The following is a 13,541-nucleotide window of genomic DNA, read 5'->3' on the forward strand; positions in this document are numbered from 1 at the left end:
TTTGGAGTTTGGTCAGATGTGGAGTTATCAGCTCGCCAAGGTTGGGGTGCTGGCGGAACCAGCAGGGCTGGGGTCCAGCACGGCAGATGCTGACGGTCAAGGCAGGGACGATGTGCAGAGGCTGATGAGAGCTGGGCCACGGAGAGAAAGCTCATGTGTAGCAGTGCACACAGGGTAGGTGGCGCACGGCCCAGCCCAGAACCTGAGGACGGTGTCACGTGTGACGGGTGGAGGCGTCACCGGCGCTCCATGGGACGGGCACGTCTAGGGAGGACCGATGTTTAACACAAAAAGGAGATCAAGCTCTCCCGGAATGGGGGCCACACTAGCCAGTTCAACGGAAAAAAAAAAGAGTTGCAAAACTGTGTATTTAGTATAATTCCATAGTTGATCAAAGTGAATAATAATAAACAGGAGTTCATGCGCAGGGAAGACGGATGGGAGTGTAAACAGAATTGTTAAGCAGTTTTCTTTGGCAAATGGAGTTAAAGTGAAGGCTCAAGTTTCACGTTATATGTTTCACTAGTGTAGTTTTTAAATTAACGTGACTTTGGGAATTAGGAAAAACTATTTTTAAAGTGGAAGAGGGGCCCCAGAGCCCTGATTCCCGCTTCCCACGGTCCAGGAAAGAGTTCCCCCCAAGTGGCTGCGTCCGCCGACTCACCGCCTCCTGGGCCCCGCCGTAGTCCAGTCACCAGTGCACTTGCCCAGGCCAGGCACGCCATTCCCCAAGTTCAGACCCAGACTCAGGCCATGGCCATGGGCACGTCCAAATGCCAAGGACACTGGAGGAACGGATACGGGGACAAAGGTGTGGTGAAGGGCATCAGAAAAGTATCAGGAGCAGGTTCTTAACGAGCCAGCAAGCACGAGCACAGGTCCAACAAACTTTCAAAGGAAATCTGTGCCCCAGGTTCCGTGGGGAGCATGGCTGGGGGGCCTTTCCCAAAGGCAGGGAGTGAGAACCATCCCACCTCTGGTTTGACCTCTACCCCTGGGCTGGACACTGGGCTGCACCTCTGATTAGCTGTGTGACGTTGGGGACATCACCTAACCTCTCCGATGTTCGGTTTCTTCGTCAGTAACATGTGGGAAAGTATGGCATCTCCCTCATCAGGCTGTCCCGTAACCCACATCACGCCTCAGTGCAGGATAGAACTCCCAGCTCAGCGCCTGACACATGATGAACAGGAACCATCTGCTGTTCAAAAAAATTTTTTTAAAGTGACAAAAGGCGGCAAAACAGAAACGAACCCGGAAATAACCACTGACAACCCTTAATATGCTAAAACACAAAAGCATTAAATAAAGGTTTATTGGCATCTTATCACATGTGAACATCACAGCAAACTCTATATGATAAGCAAGTACCAAGCCGGGTGGTTGGGGTGGAGTATGAGACACCATTAAAATCGAAATTCTACGTAATCGGAGGAATTTGGCGATACTTTGTGGACTATTTCTCTTCTGTTTCTGCCCCTCCATATTTGTCCACATCAACAATAACTTGTTTATAAATGTCCGGGCCAAGCTTTGAAAGTATTTTAACTTCCCCCACTTTTATCAGTCCACCCTCCTGTGCCCTGTTGCAGCGAAATTCTGCCGCCTCCGGAAGCACGAGGCTCGTGCCACGCAAGTGGGAGTGAAGAGATGGCGCCGTGGAGCCAGGTGCACCCCCTTCGTGCACACCTGGTGACACCTGGGGTCTCTTTGTTCTCTGGGGTCTGCGCCTGTTCGCTGAGAATAACATCACACCTGCATTTCAGAGTCGTTAGGATTGAACGGCTGTATTTCTCATGCCTGGCACTCACCAGCTGCTGAAAGTCATTAGTTCCCTATGTTTCCATAAAGAACCTTAGTGCTCATCACCCTCCTCACCCTTTTACAAATGAAGCCATTCACGTAGCGGGAGTTAAAGCCATCCACGGCCACTTCCCAGGCCGACACTGTCCACTACTGTCCTTCCTCTCATTAGCTTGTTGAACTCCAATGGAAAAAACTCAGCACAATCAAAAAGTATTCTTTCCCTCGTTCTAATATAGGTAAGCTGCCAACACACTTTGGAAGTAGGAGTGAGTTTTATAGGAGCTAGTAAGTAGTCTATGAACGGCCCAAAGTCCTCAGAGATACTGAAAACTGGAGTTCTGTTCTCCCAGGATCTCCACGGCAGGACATAAGCGTTCTGTGTGCTTCAGCCCCTGGTGCTCTGGGTCGCAGAATTTATCCGCACGGGATGCTCAGCCAAGAACAGGCACTGGGAGTGGCCAGGTTGGCTCAGCACCCAGCCCCCTGCCCTTAGTAGACAAATACAACAAAACACAAGTCACTTCAATGGGGACGCTGTGGTCCTGCCCTGCTTTCCCATCTGTGTCATCTTTCTCCGCACCCGAAGACCACCCCCGGGTTACCCTCCAGAGCCCATGACCACGTGCATGATGGGAAAAAGCGAAATCGGGAAACCTGTCCTCTAGGTGTTGGCCGCTTCGGTTGAGGCAAGTTCTTAAGCCCTGTTTGCTAATGGACAGCGGGTGTTCCAACCTACCACATAAAGCAGTCGGCCAAGAATCTGTGCTTTCTTTGAAAATGCGTTTGTTCAGTGACATTTTAAAACTGGTTGAATTGTATTTGGTTACTTAAGAACTACCTATACTTGGTTTTTGCCCTCATTGGTCCACTTGCCTCCTTACCTGGCTCCAGGAGAGTTCTCACCACACCCAGAAAGAGCCAGAAACGTTCAGTGTTGCTACGGCGACTGCGGCTGTCCTGTACCCGGACACCCACATTGGAAAGGGGCCGTCGCCGTGACGGGTGGCCCTGGGTTGTCAGCAAACGCCTGCTGCAGCACACGCCCCGTCTGGCTGTCTCTGTGAAGTGGGCCGGCCACAGTCTGCTAATTCTAGCCCCAGGAGTCTGCGGACAGGCTCGGGCTGGGTGGGGCAGACTCGGAGGCCTCTGGGACATTTCTGTGGTTCTCAGGGCTAAGTGGCTGCTTCTAGAAACTGCCTGTTGACTGGGTGCCTGTTGATGGCCCCGCCTGCGTGGTGAAGGCACTAACATACTCATTTCAGAGGTCTGAGTTGTTTTACAGGAAGGGACAAGACTGACAGCTGAACCTCTAACCACTGCTCACACATTCCATTCTGTTGATTGTAAACAATTTTCCTCGGACGCAAAGCCCTGTCAGAGTTATAACTGAATGTGGACATTCTGGGGTCCCATCAAGTACATATAACTTAAACAACGTATACACAGGATTAGGCATAGAATCCTGCGCTGCCCTGTTTGTATAAGTTGGAAGAATCACACAGAGAACTAACTCTTGACAAGACATGGATGTTTGCTTGTTTCCAAACTAGGGCCATTTGATTGGGCTGTTAATTTCGGCAGGTCATTAACGCAAGAAGAGAGAGGTGGCAAACACTTTCTAACTGCTGCCTAGAGGCCACCATTCCGGACGAAAATTCTGGACTCGAACACAAAGCAGCACATCTGTCCCATCTCAGTTGTAAGGAGGTCGTTTTTCTAGACGGTTCCGACTGGACCTCATCGCCCACGGCAAGGACCCACCCACCCTGATGTCTCTGTTTCACACCTTAGTCTCCAAATAATCGCCCCCAAACCTGAAGTCTCGGGACACCCTGTGTCCAAGGAGGCTCCCGTGTTCCTTACTCAAAGCCTCTGTTCTCTCTCTTCCTAACCAGTTTCAAGAAACCCTTACACTTCCCTGGCCCACTGGGATGATGAGCTGCGTTTATCCGTTTCCAGTTTTGATGGGTCTTTTTCTGGGACTGACCCTCCCTGCACCAAGCTCTGCCCCCAACACAGTGGGCAAGTGGCTGACCACTGCTTGGGGCCGAGGACTCCACCCAGGGCCTGGCCGACCTTGGAGCCTGTCGTTTTTCTCTGGCAGCGACCAGCCACCTCCTTCGAACAAATAGTCTAAAATATCTTTGAGAGTGGTATAAGGGAGGTATGACAAGCCATTCTCGTTAACTTCCTTTTTAACCTTTGATGACTGAGTTTGTTTCTCAAAGGTTGAGGAGGTGGAAGGTACATGAGCAGAAATGAAAGAAATTTACCCAGACGCGCAATCGCCATTCCCAGGAAACCAAGCGTCTATCACAGTGTTAACAGACGGTGATTACGGTGAAGTTTTCTAGGGTAAGGTCGAGCGTAGGACAGATTCCCAAAGCTTTGTAAAATCAAGCCATGTTTGATCTCAAACGCCCCTTAGAGAAAGAAATGAGATAAAACTAAACTTTCCCCCATCTCCCCTCTGTGCCCCTCTTTCTTTCACTTTCACCTTCAAACTAACCAAAAAAAGCCCCAAGTCCAAAATCATAGTTCAGTTTTCCAGCCGGCACTCTCTGGGGACAGCACAGTGGTCAGTGTGCCCTGGTACCCCCAGGCCCCTTGGAGGAGCTCTCAGGATGGCCCAGGCCTGCCAGCAGTCACTTTGCTGGCCAGGGGACAGACCCCAAGGTGATGTCTCTGTATCAAAGAGAGAAGGCAGGACTCCACATGACCGAGTTCTTCCACTTCGATGCTGGTTTTGTGCACTCTGCGTTGGCGCCAGCCCCTGAACAGAGAGTCAGAGAGGTACGCGCGGAGTGACTTGCCGTGGCTTCCTACAGTGAACTGGGAGCCCAGAAATCTGGATTCTGGTCTCACTGGGCCTCAGTTGCCCACGTCAGAAAGGAGGCCGTGGCCTGGCTGGTCTCCCAGAGGGTCTCCTGACTTGTACCCGAAACTGTGTGTATGTGTCTCATGAAGGTGCCTGGACCACCCCCCCCGCCCCCCCCTCCGTTAAGAACCATTCAGCGTCTTTCAGACTCCGAAGATCATCTGAGTGATGAGTTTACTGAAGTCAGTCCGTTTGGCTTTGCATGATTCCAAAGTCATAATTTTCTCAAATGTATTCCGAGTAGCAAAAACACAGGGCGCTTATGTCTTACGGCCCCAATCCTTTGAGGCATGCCTAAAAATTAATCTGCACACTGATGATAAAGTAACCTAACCATTAGAATTATCTGCTAGAACTTTTATAGATTCTGAATAGTTTAACAAATTATTTAGCAAATACCGGGCTACCATTTAAGCAACTAATGATCGTGTAGCCTCAAGTTTGTGTGTGCACAAACCTAGATTAGAATATTTTGTGTCTCTAAAAATAGCCATACAATTTTTTTTCTTACCAGTTTGGAGTTATCTGTCGTAGGTTATACACAGAATCTTAAGGAAATCCAAAATGGTCTTTAAGAATGAGTTGCTTTAAAATCACCAATGGAAGTTTCTCTCCTTGTGGAAAATGATCCACAAGTAGCCTCCCCCTCACCCGAGAACTGGGGATTTGTACTCGGGTGAGGACGTGGGGCAATCCCACCACTCGAACTGTTTCAGCAACGAGAACTCCGTTTTCACTTCTCCGGTCTTCCATTGATGTGTGCACCTGAAAAATGAAGATCCTGAACTTGAACTATGTGTGTTCGAACCGCTCCTCCTCAGTGATGCTCTGGGGGTCCCGACAGGGACCCCCAACACCCTGCCGTCGGCTCAGACCCCTGGAGCTTGAAGGACACTCGGTGGTGCTTCTCCACAGCTGCTGCTCTCTGGTCCTTTTGTTCACTAACGACGCGTCTTCTCTCTTGTGCTCAGTTCACCAGGACGCCCCCAGAACCCAAACACAGTAGTAAATGAGGAAGACTTACGTTTACAGCTTTTTTTCTCTGTATGAGTGACAGTACTTTCACAACATCTCTTTAATTTTCCTGCAATTCTTAAAAGCCAAATTTCCCCGGTACACCTTGAAAGGGTTCTCGGATTTATCCAGACTCTGCGGACGCCACCATCACAGGCAGCTCAAAAGTAAAGGCTCGGTGACGAGGCCTCGGCCTGGCCCCCCGGATCTCTGAGTGTGAAGCCCGCCCCCCTCGGAAGCTGCAACAACTGGTGTGCCGCCGTGAACTCCGCACGTTGCTGCGCAGTGACACACCCGTGATGACGGGAGAGAGTGGACCCTCCCTCCAAAGGCACCAGGCTGATGACTCAGGGGTGGACGTCTCTGGGATGTCGCCAGTGTCACGGGCTTAGTTTCCACCCACGTTTTCCTTGGGTAGTTACACGCCTGCTCTATGAAAATCAGTTCAGATCTCATCGCTGTTTTGAACAGACAGATCTGACAAGCTCTGGTTTGAACTCTCAACACTGACAGGCTGGACCTCGCACTTTTATGGGGGACATTTTCTCCCAGTGGCCACAGCACCTGCCGGAGCGACACCACTGCCCCACCGGAGCCGTCAAGACCTGCACTCCCTGGGAACACCCCCTGCGCTCGCCCCAGGTGAAGGGCAGAGCCAGCAGGCCCAGGACCCTGGAGAGGTTAAGGGTTACACCTGTCCCTACTGCTGGTTCCAGAAACACTCTCTAACTGAGGGTCACAGATTCTACCAAGAGCAACGTGTTCTCGCAGAAGGGACGCTGCAGTGCCATCTCCCCCAAATGCGTCACCACCCGACTTGACGAAAAGGAAAGGGAGACAGCAGACAGTAACAGGTCTTCCTGAAGTCACATCGCTTCCACGCCTGGAAGTTCCGGACTCTTCTGAACCCCGGTCCAGGGCTCTGTGACACCCCACCGATGGAACCTGCGGGGACGACAGCCCCTGGGACAGCCCTTCCTGAAGGGCCCGAGACGCAGTCCTCGTTCTTCCTGGCCTCGGTTTCAGCGTACGCCCAAATTGGTTTTTAAAAATTCATGAAAATATCAAAGTTAAAAGCACCAGACTGTTCATGTTACGAAACGGCAGCTTCTGTTGTTTTCTTATTACTAATTACAGTCGGACGGAAAACTTCTGGAATGTCCCTCGCTTTGTACTTAAAACAGGTGCTCATTATTAAAGTGCGGGTTGTTTGGGACGATTTGTTGAGTCCGTTCGAACGCACCCACTGGGGGTCTCACGGCAGCAAGCTGTTTGCCGTCGAAACGCAACAACGGAATGTCCACCTCCGGCGCTGCCGGGGCTTCAGGGAGAGGCAGCAGGTCTTTGAACCATAAGAAAGGGTCGGTTCCGGTGCCAACGCACAGAAAGGCGCAGTGGGCGGGCAGAGTGTGAATTCAATACACCAAGGTGGATGCTTGGGAAAACAAGTAGTACGTCATCTAGTATCTTTAATTTTATGTACATGAATATCATGTGTCAACTTTGTACATGAGATACACACCGCATTTCAACACTTTACTCAACAGGTAAGAATTTACAGTATCACTGACTAGAGGGCTGTCCACTTAATATACGTAGATTAAATCTGCACTTTGCCAGGAAAAGAATTTAATAGTTTACGATCATAGAAACACAGACATTTAAAACAAGACTTTATAAAATAATTTATATATATATATATATATCTTCTAGCATCTATAGAGAGGCATGATTTGCATTTTGTGGATGTGTGCAATGAATGGCATATTTTAAAATTTTAGGTAATAAAATAATTTAGGAGCGGTTCATGCAGTGGTCAAAGCAAGGGATGGGGGTTCCTTCGAGACGTCCTCTGTCTGAGACATCAGCAGGCTCCGCGCCACTGGGGCAGGCTGGAAGGAGTCTCCCCCGCCCGGGGCACGCCAACATCCACAGACACGCCGACACCCTTCCTTCCACAGCACGGGCGCGGGCCCCGAGGCCTCCCAGCCTCAGGGGGGCGCTGGCTCACTCTCCGTCTCTCCTGGCGGTCTGCGTCCCGCACCTCTGCCCCAGGTCACTAGCAGAACCTCCTGGTTTTCACAACCTTGCTCTGGTACTTCACCGAGTGGCCCCCGTGCCCAACGACGTACACGTCCAGCAGGTAGGCTCTGCCCGGCTGGAGGCCTGTGATGGTCTCCGTGGTGACTGCTTTCTGCGGGTTCTGACTGTGGAAGAACTTGCAGAGCACCTTCTCCGACCTCTTCCTCGTGTCTGGTCCTAGACACTGGTTCTGCTCTCTTTTCTTCTGGTCCTCGCCATAGCCGTCGTCCACTTCCCTCTTGTAGACGCAGAACTTGTTCCTGTCCTGCGTGCCCAGCCAGGCCACCGTGGCCGACGAGCAGGTGCGCAGCTTGTCGAAGGCTTTGATCCTCGTGTCCTCGGGCAGTGAGGGGAAGGCGTGCTTGCCCGGCCGCGTGCTCGCCAAGACTTTCAACACGGACGCCCCTCTCTTGTTTCCTTTCAGGCGGACCAGATACTTGGCTTTGGGCTTCCCCCTGAGCAGGAACTGCCGGACGCCTTCCACGTTCTGGGACAGGACCGGTTTCCCGTCTCTCCTCACCTGGACCTGCACAGCGCCCAGGCAGGAGTGGACGAAGAAGGTGACCTTCTGGTGGGAGGAGACGGGGGCGAACCGCAGGAACTGGGTTCCCTTCCTCTTCACGAACACATCCGTCACCCTCCCGTCTTTCAGCTCGGCCGTCTTCTGCTCGGCCTCCCGCTTGGTCCTGGCGAAGGTGCCCACGTAGGCCGTGCTCAGATTGCTGCGGCTGCTGGCCACGAAGACGTCGAAGTAGTACTGCGTGTCGGGCTTCAGGTCGGAGACAGTGAAGACATTCTTGTTGCCTATGCAGACTTTCCGCACGTCGGCCCTGGGCCGCTCGGGGGCCGGCCGGCCCGGGCGGGGAGGTGGCTTGACCAGGACACCGGGCGGGAACCCAAAGTGGGCGAAGTCGAAGGGGTTGAAGTCCAGGCCAGGTTTCGGGGCCGCCATGAAGGCGTCGTCCAGGCTCAGCTTCGCCTCCACCGCACAGAGGCTCTTGAAGTTGTGTTCCCTGTTGATGACCACGCAGTACTGAGTGGGCTGCCGCAGCAGGGAGGCGGTGGGGCTCGGCTTCCAGGCCAGCGTGACCGTGGTGCGCCCCAGGGCCGTGACGTCCACTCGGGGGTCGTAGGGCAACTCTGGGTAGGGCCGGTCGGACTCGGGCGTGGTGGTGGCATAGACTTTGAAGTGCGTGTCCTTCTCCGTGGACAGAAGCTCCAACTGGTACAGGCCGGAGGGGGAGCTGGACGACAGGAAGGACTCCACGTCGTTGCCTCTGTAGGAGAACAGCTCCGCGCCCTTCGCGCTCGTCACCTGCTGCCTCTGCTGGTCCAGGGGCTCCGGCTCACCTGCAAGGCACAGACGGGCAGAGGCTGCGGGTCAGGGTGGAGGCCACAGTGGCCGGGCTTGCTGTGAGCCAGCACATACCCCTCCACTGTGGACACAACACCTGTGCCCGGCAGACACAGGAAACGGAGAGTAGGAGCAAGGCCCATCCACACCCACAGCGCACAGACCCCCTCGGGAAGATCTGGGGTTATTTCCACCCAGTCTTGTATATATATTTTTTACACAATCAATAGTATTCTCTCATTTTTCTTTGTAACTTAATAACTTGTCTTTTCATGACTACATGTATTTAGACAAGCCTCTACTTCCGAATCATGCTCTTCTCCCTTAAAATGATAGCACAGAAATGATACTGTGGTTAATTCTGACCATTATAAACTGTGCTGCCCCTCTGTGTGGAAGGCTTTTCTGATTTCGAATTATTTCCTCAGGACACACTCCGGTGAGTGGACTTTCTAGGTCAAAGACGGCAATCCTGGGAGAGGGTAATCCCCCCCTGTCAATCTGCCTACAGAAAGGGTGGCATTGTTGCATTTTGGTGGCCAGGCACTTTGCTAACCTAGCTTCTGTCCATAGGACCAGACAGCCTCCTGCAAACACGGTCAGAGCACCCCATCTTCCCTGGGTGGAACACGGGGTGCAGGGGTGGCATTGAGAACAAGCCCTCCCAGCTGTTGGCACTGTGGCTATCAGCCACCACCCAGAGGCCAGTGCGTGGGGACCCGGAGAAGGACTGGGTGCTGAGTGGGGGCGGAGCTTTCCCAGCTCGCCCCTGCAGGTGGACAGGGAGGTACAGGGTTTCTCGCATTTCAGCCATGAGACCAACGCAGCCCCCCCACAATGTCCTTTTCTCCCTCAGCCTCATCCCTCCCCATACGCAGTCAGTCTGTCTCTAAATACTCCAGTCTCTTGTCCCCTTCAAGCTATGATGCCTGTGCCCCCACCCCCGCCCACCACAGGGAACAGCAGCTTTCCAGGGCCCCCTGCAGACCCCTTTCATTGCTGGGCATCTCGCCTTCTGCTTTCCATCACTGGCACGGTCTCTAAATGCCCGCCCCACGCCTGCCGCGCCTTCCTTCTCATCCTGACTCACACTGGTTTCTCTCCTTGTTTCCACCCTTAACGCCCCAGAGATCAGAGGGCCTTAACCTTGGCTGCATGTCAGAATCACTGGGGCTGAGCCGGTAACAGTCCCCTAGTGCAGACCACCCCGGGGCAATCAGTGAGACCCTCAGAGGGCAGAACCCAGATGGCAGTGTTCTGTAAAGCCCCCAGCAGGGACTCCACGCACGGGCAGGACTGCAAACCACAGCCAGAGGCGCAGGTCCACACTGCGGCCTGCCCCGTTCCTTCAGCAGCCACAGCTGCCTCTCCCCACCTTTTCTTTCACCACCGTCTGGGCCACCTGATGCCTCCCCCTCCTCCCTCCCGCCCTTCCCTTTGTCAGCACAGCAGAATCTCCAGCCGCACTTGGGTACCCTACTGACTCAAGGCTTCTGCGCTCCGTGAGCCTTCTGCCCCCCACACGGAGGCCCAGCCCCGCTTCGGCTGTGGCTCACCTGACCCCTCCCCGCTGGCCTCCTCCGGCAGCTCCTGCAGGCTCAGCTTCCACTCCAGGGGTGTGTCGCAGGGTGTCACCGTCACCGACAGCGGGGTGTTGTCCTCTTCCACCACGAAGAAGTACCTGTGGGAAAGCACACTCCCTGAGACTGAGACAACGCGCTCTAACATGCCCCGCCAAGGCAGACTGGGAAAATCACGCAGTTTAATGTTCACTCGTGTCCCAGAGAATAAAACCGGCCGTTTCCCACAAATCGGGGCGCTCCCAGCATCCCCGTGCAAGTCCAGGAGCCCACAGCTCCGCAACCAGATTTGCCAGCCACAAGAAGACGGTGACTGAAACGAGTCACGTGCGTGGTACAGGAGTGAGGGGCTGTCACCTGCCCCTTTCGGGGCCGTTTCACACAGGCCTGCCACTGCACGGTCCGTCACAACCGAGGGAGGTGTCCGGGCAGGTGGCCCGAGGGGTCCTGTGTTTTCCATCAACGTGGCGGCACGTTTGTGCCACTCTGACAAAGTCACCAACTGTTTTAAAGGGTCCCTTTCACAGCAGTGGACTTCTAAAAGGCATTAGTGGCTTCTGTCCCCAGCTGTCCTAGGCCCTGTCTTTTTGCGTAGAGGTACCTAATCCCACTGAGAGGTATTTTTTTATAAGTAAAGGCCCAGGTTTCCATCAGTGGAAAGACATTTCTCTGTTACTAAGACTTCCCACTGGATTAAATAACCTGGTGATTTTAAAACAAATCTTCTTTTCAAGGAAGCAAAACATCCTGCTCTATGCTTTCCCTTCAGATTTTTCTGATGTCTCAAAAGACTTTTGAAGGAGGATGAAAATGTTGCCTAATGATAGCAAGGCCATACACACTCTCCCTCCGAGTAACCCACATGGTTCCGTGGCGTCGTCTTTCACGGCCAGCATCCTGGGGACCAGGAGCCAGGGGTTTCAGCCCCAGCCAGCCCGGCCGTGCACTTCGCCTCCGGGCATCTCTCCGCCTGCGTTCTCTCCACAGCCGCCCCACCAGCCTCTTCAAAGGGACTGCCATGGTTTTGGACTCTGTCCCGCTCCTCTCTGGCTCTTTCTCACCTCCCGAGCGCTGTGCACCCCGAGGTAGAACGGGGGGCTTCTGCCTGCGCGCTCCTCTCTGCCTGTGCTCGCTCCTGCGTGGCCTCACCCAGGCTCCCAGCTCCCACCTCTTTCTAGGTTAACTCCTCTCAAATCCCAACCATCAGCCCCAACTCTGACCTCAATTCTAGATACAACGACCTTCGGCCATCCTCACTTAGATTTTACTGGGAATTTAAACTTGGGGCATCGAATCCAAACCTGTGACTCTCGCCCCAGATCCATCCCTCCTGCAGCCGGCCTCCACCCCGTGAACGACGCCCCAGCCTGCCAGCCGCCCAGGACACACCCCGCGGAGTCATGGCTGACTTCTCGCTCCCGCCCCATGTGAACACCATTGGCTCTGCCTTCAAAATGCACCCGGACCCCATCGCCCTGCTCCCTCCTCCCCGCTGCCCCCCGATCCAAGCCGCCATCACCTCTTGAACTTTATCTCCTGCCCTTTGCTGCTACCCGACCTCCTCTGGAGTTGTCTTTAGTTGCAGTGTCAGCGATGACTATGTACATGTTTCACTACATACACATATACGTTTGTTTCTATGTATGAGCACAGAAGTGAGGTTTCTACCTTCACTGCAACTCTTTCCTTAACCAGTGCACAGTAACATTCCACCCGACGCAGGTATCTGAGCCCTCAGTTCCCAGCTGTGCGGAAAAGACAGAACGAAAGAATAAATAAAGGAAATAGACGCCAGGGAGCGGAGGCGCACGTGCCCACTGTTGTGAACGTCCTGTAACAAGAACATGTTGCTTTAAAGAAAAAAGGTATTCTAAGCTTTAAGACCACTCTGAGAACCCAAACCTACTTAGCGTTGAGAAAGGGGAAGTTCACGGCTAAGCTACTTATGTGACGCAGCGGGCGGGTAATGGTGTGGGAAGCTGAACTTGAAGAACACTGCCGACCACAACACAGGTGCCTGTGGGACATGGGAGTCATTTTTAAAGAGAAATTTCGATTCCAAAATGTCAACAGACAAAACAGTAAGAGAGAGTATGTGTCCGGCAAGAAATGTGCGGATAGTAATTCAGCTCCCTGGTCAGACTGTGTCCTGTGCCCGGGCCTGTCCGCCCAGGCCGGGCCTCAGTCTCAGTGGGACACGAGTCCTTCCAAGGTCACATCCCTGCGTCACGTGCCTTCGTTCTTATAAATGTCACTGAAAGAGCCGTCATCAAGACTCTTCAAACCTTTGAAGAACCACGTGTATTCGGTGAATCTCATTTTTACCCCAGAGAGTCCTTCCTAGAGATCCCCGCCCCCCGTCCTGAAGAAAAGAGGGTGGTCATTCCAGAATGCAAGAATTGCAAACTTGCCCTTCTCCACCCAAAAGGCCCTGGGAAGCAAGAAACAGAGCCCCCGGGGGAGGGTTCGGAGTGCACCCCCATTTTCCCCTGTTGGAGAAAACAGGCCAAGGGCCGACGTGCAGGGTGACGGGGACCTTCCCTGCAGAGCGGGGCATCCTGGACAGGGTTACTGACAAAGGGCGGGAGGGAGCGTACCTTTTGGGCGTGTCTCTGAAGAGGTAGCTGCTGATCTCAGCCCCGTCTGGAAGCACCGAGGAGCCGTGGAAGAACGCCTTGTCCCGGATCTGCATCTGGAAGAGCTCCTCGTCGCGGGTGGGCAGCTTCTGGGTCCGCGAGCCGAGCGCGAGCACCAGCCCCAGCAGCCACCACCGCAGAGGCGCCATCCTGGGGGACAGAGGCCGGAGGGTGAGCGGCACGCCTTCTGA

At 53.6% G+C, this 13,541-nt stretch overlaps 1 protein-coding gene across 1 annotated transcript in view; it reads right to left on the reverse strand.

The window, feature by feature from the left end:
* Window positions 1-1,293: 1,293 nt before the first annotated feature.
* NDNF (neuron derived neurotrophic factor) overlaps window positions 1,294-13,541 on the reverse strand; it is a 33,775-nt gene continuing 21,527 nt past the window's right edge. Inside the window, exons 2-4 of the mRNA XM_037036295.1 lie at window positions 13,312-13,500; window positions 10,691-10,815; window positions 1,294-9,130 (exon numbers count right to left, since the gene is read on the reverse strand). Of these exons, the coding sequence (XP_036892190.1) occupies window positions 7,758-9,130; window positions 10,691-10,815; window positions 13,312-13,499 (1,686 nt within the window). The 5' untranslated portion in view covers window position 13,500 and the 3' untranslated portion in view covers window positions 1,294-7,757. The remainder of the gene's footprint in view (window positions 9,131-10,690; window positions 10,816-13,311; window positions 13,501-13,541) is intronic.

This window comes from Sturnira hondurensis, unplaced genomic scaffold, assembly GCF_014824575.4.
Source record: "Sturnira hondurensis isolate 20B ecotype Veracruz unplaced genomic scaffold, ASM1482457v3 Scaffold0022766, whole genome shotgun sequence".
Taxonomy (NCBI): Eukaryota; Metazoa; Chordata; class Mammalia; order Chiroptera; family Phyllostomidae; genus Sturnira; species Sturnira hondurensis.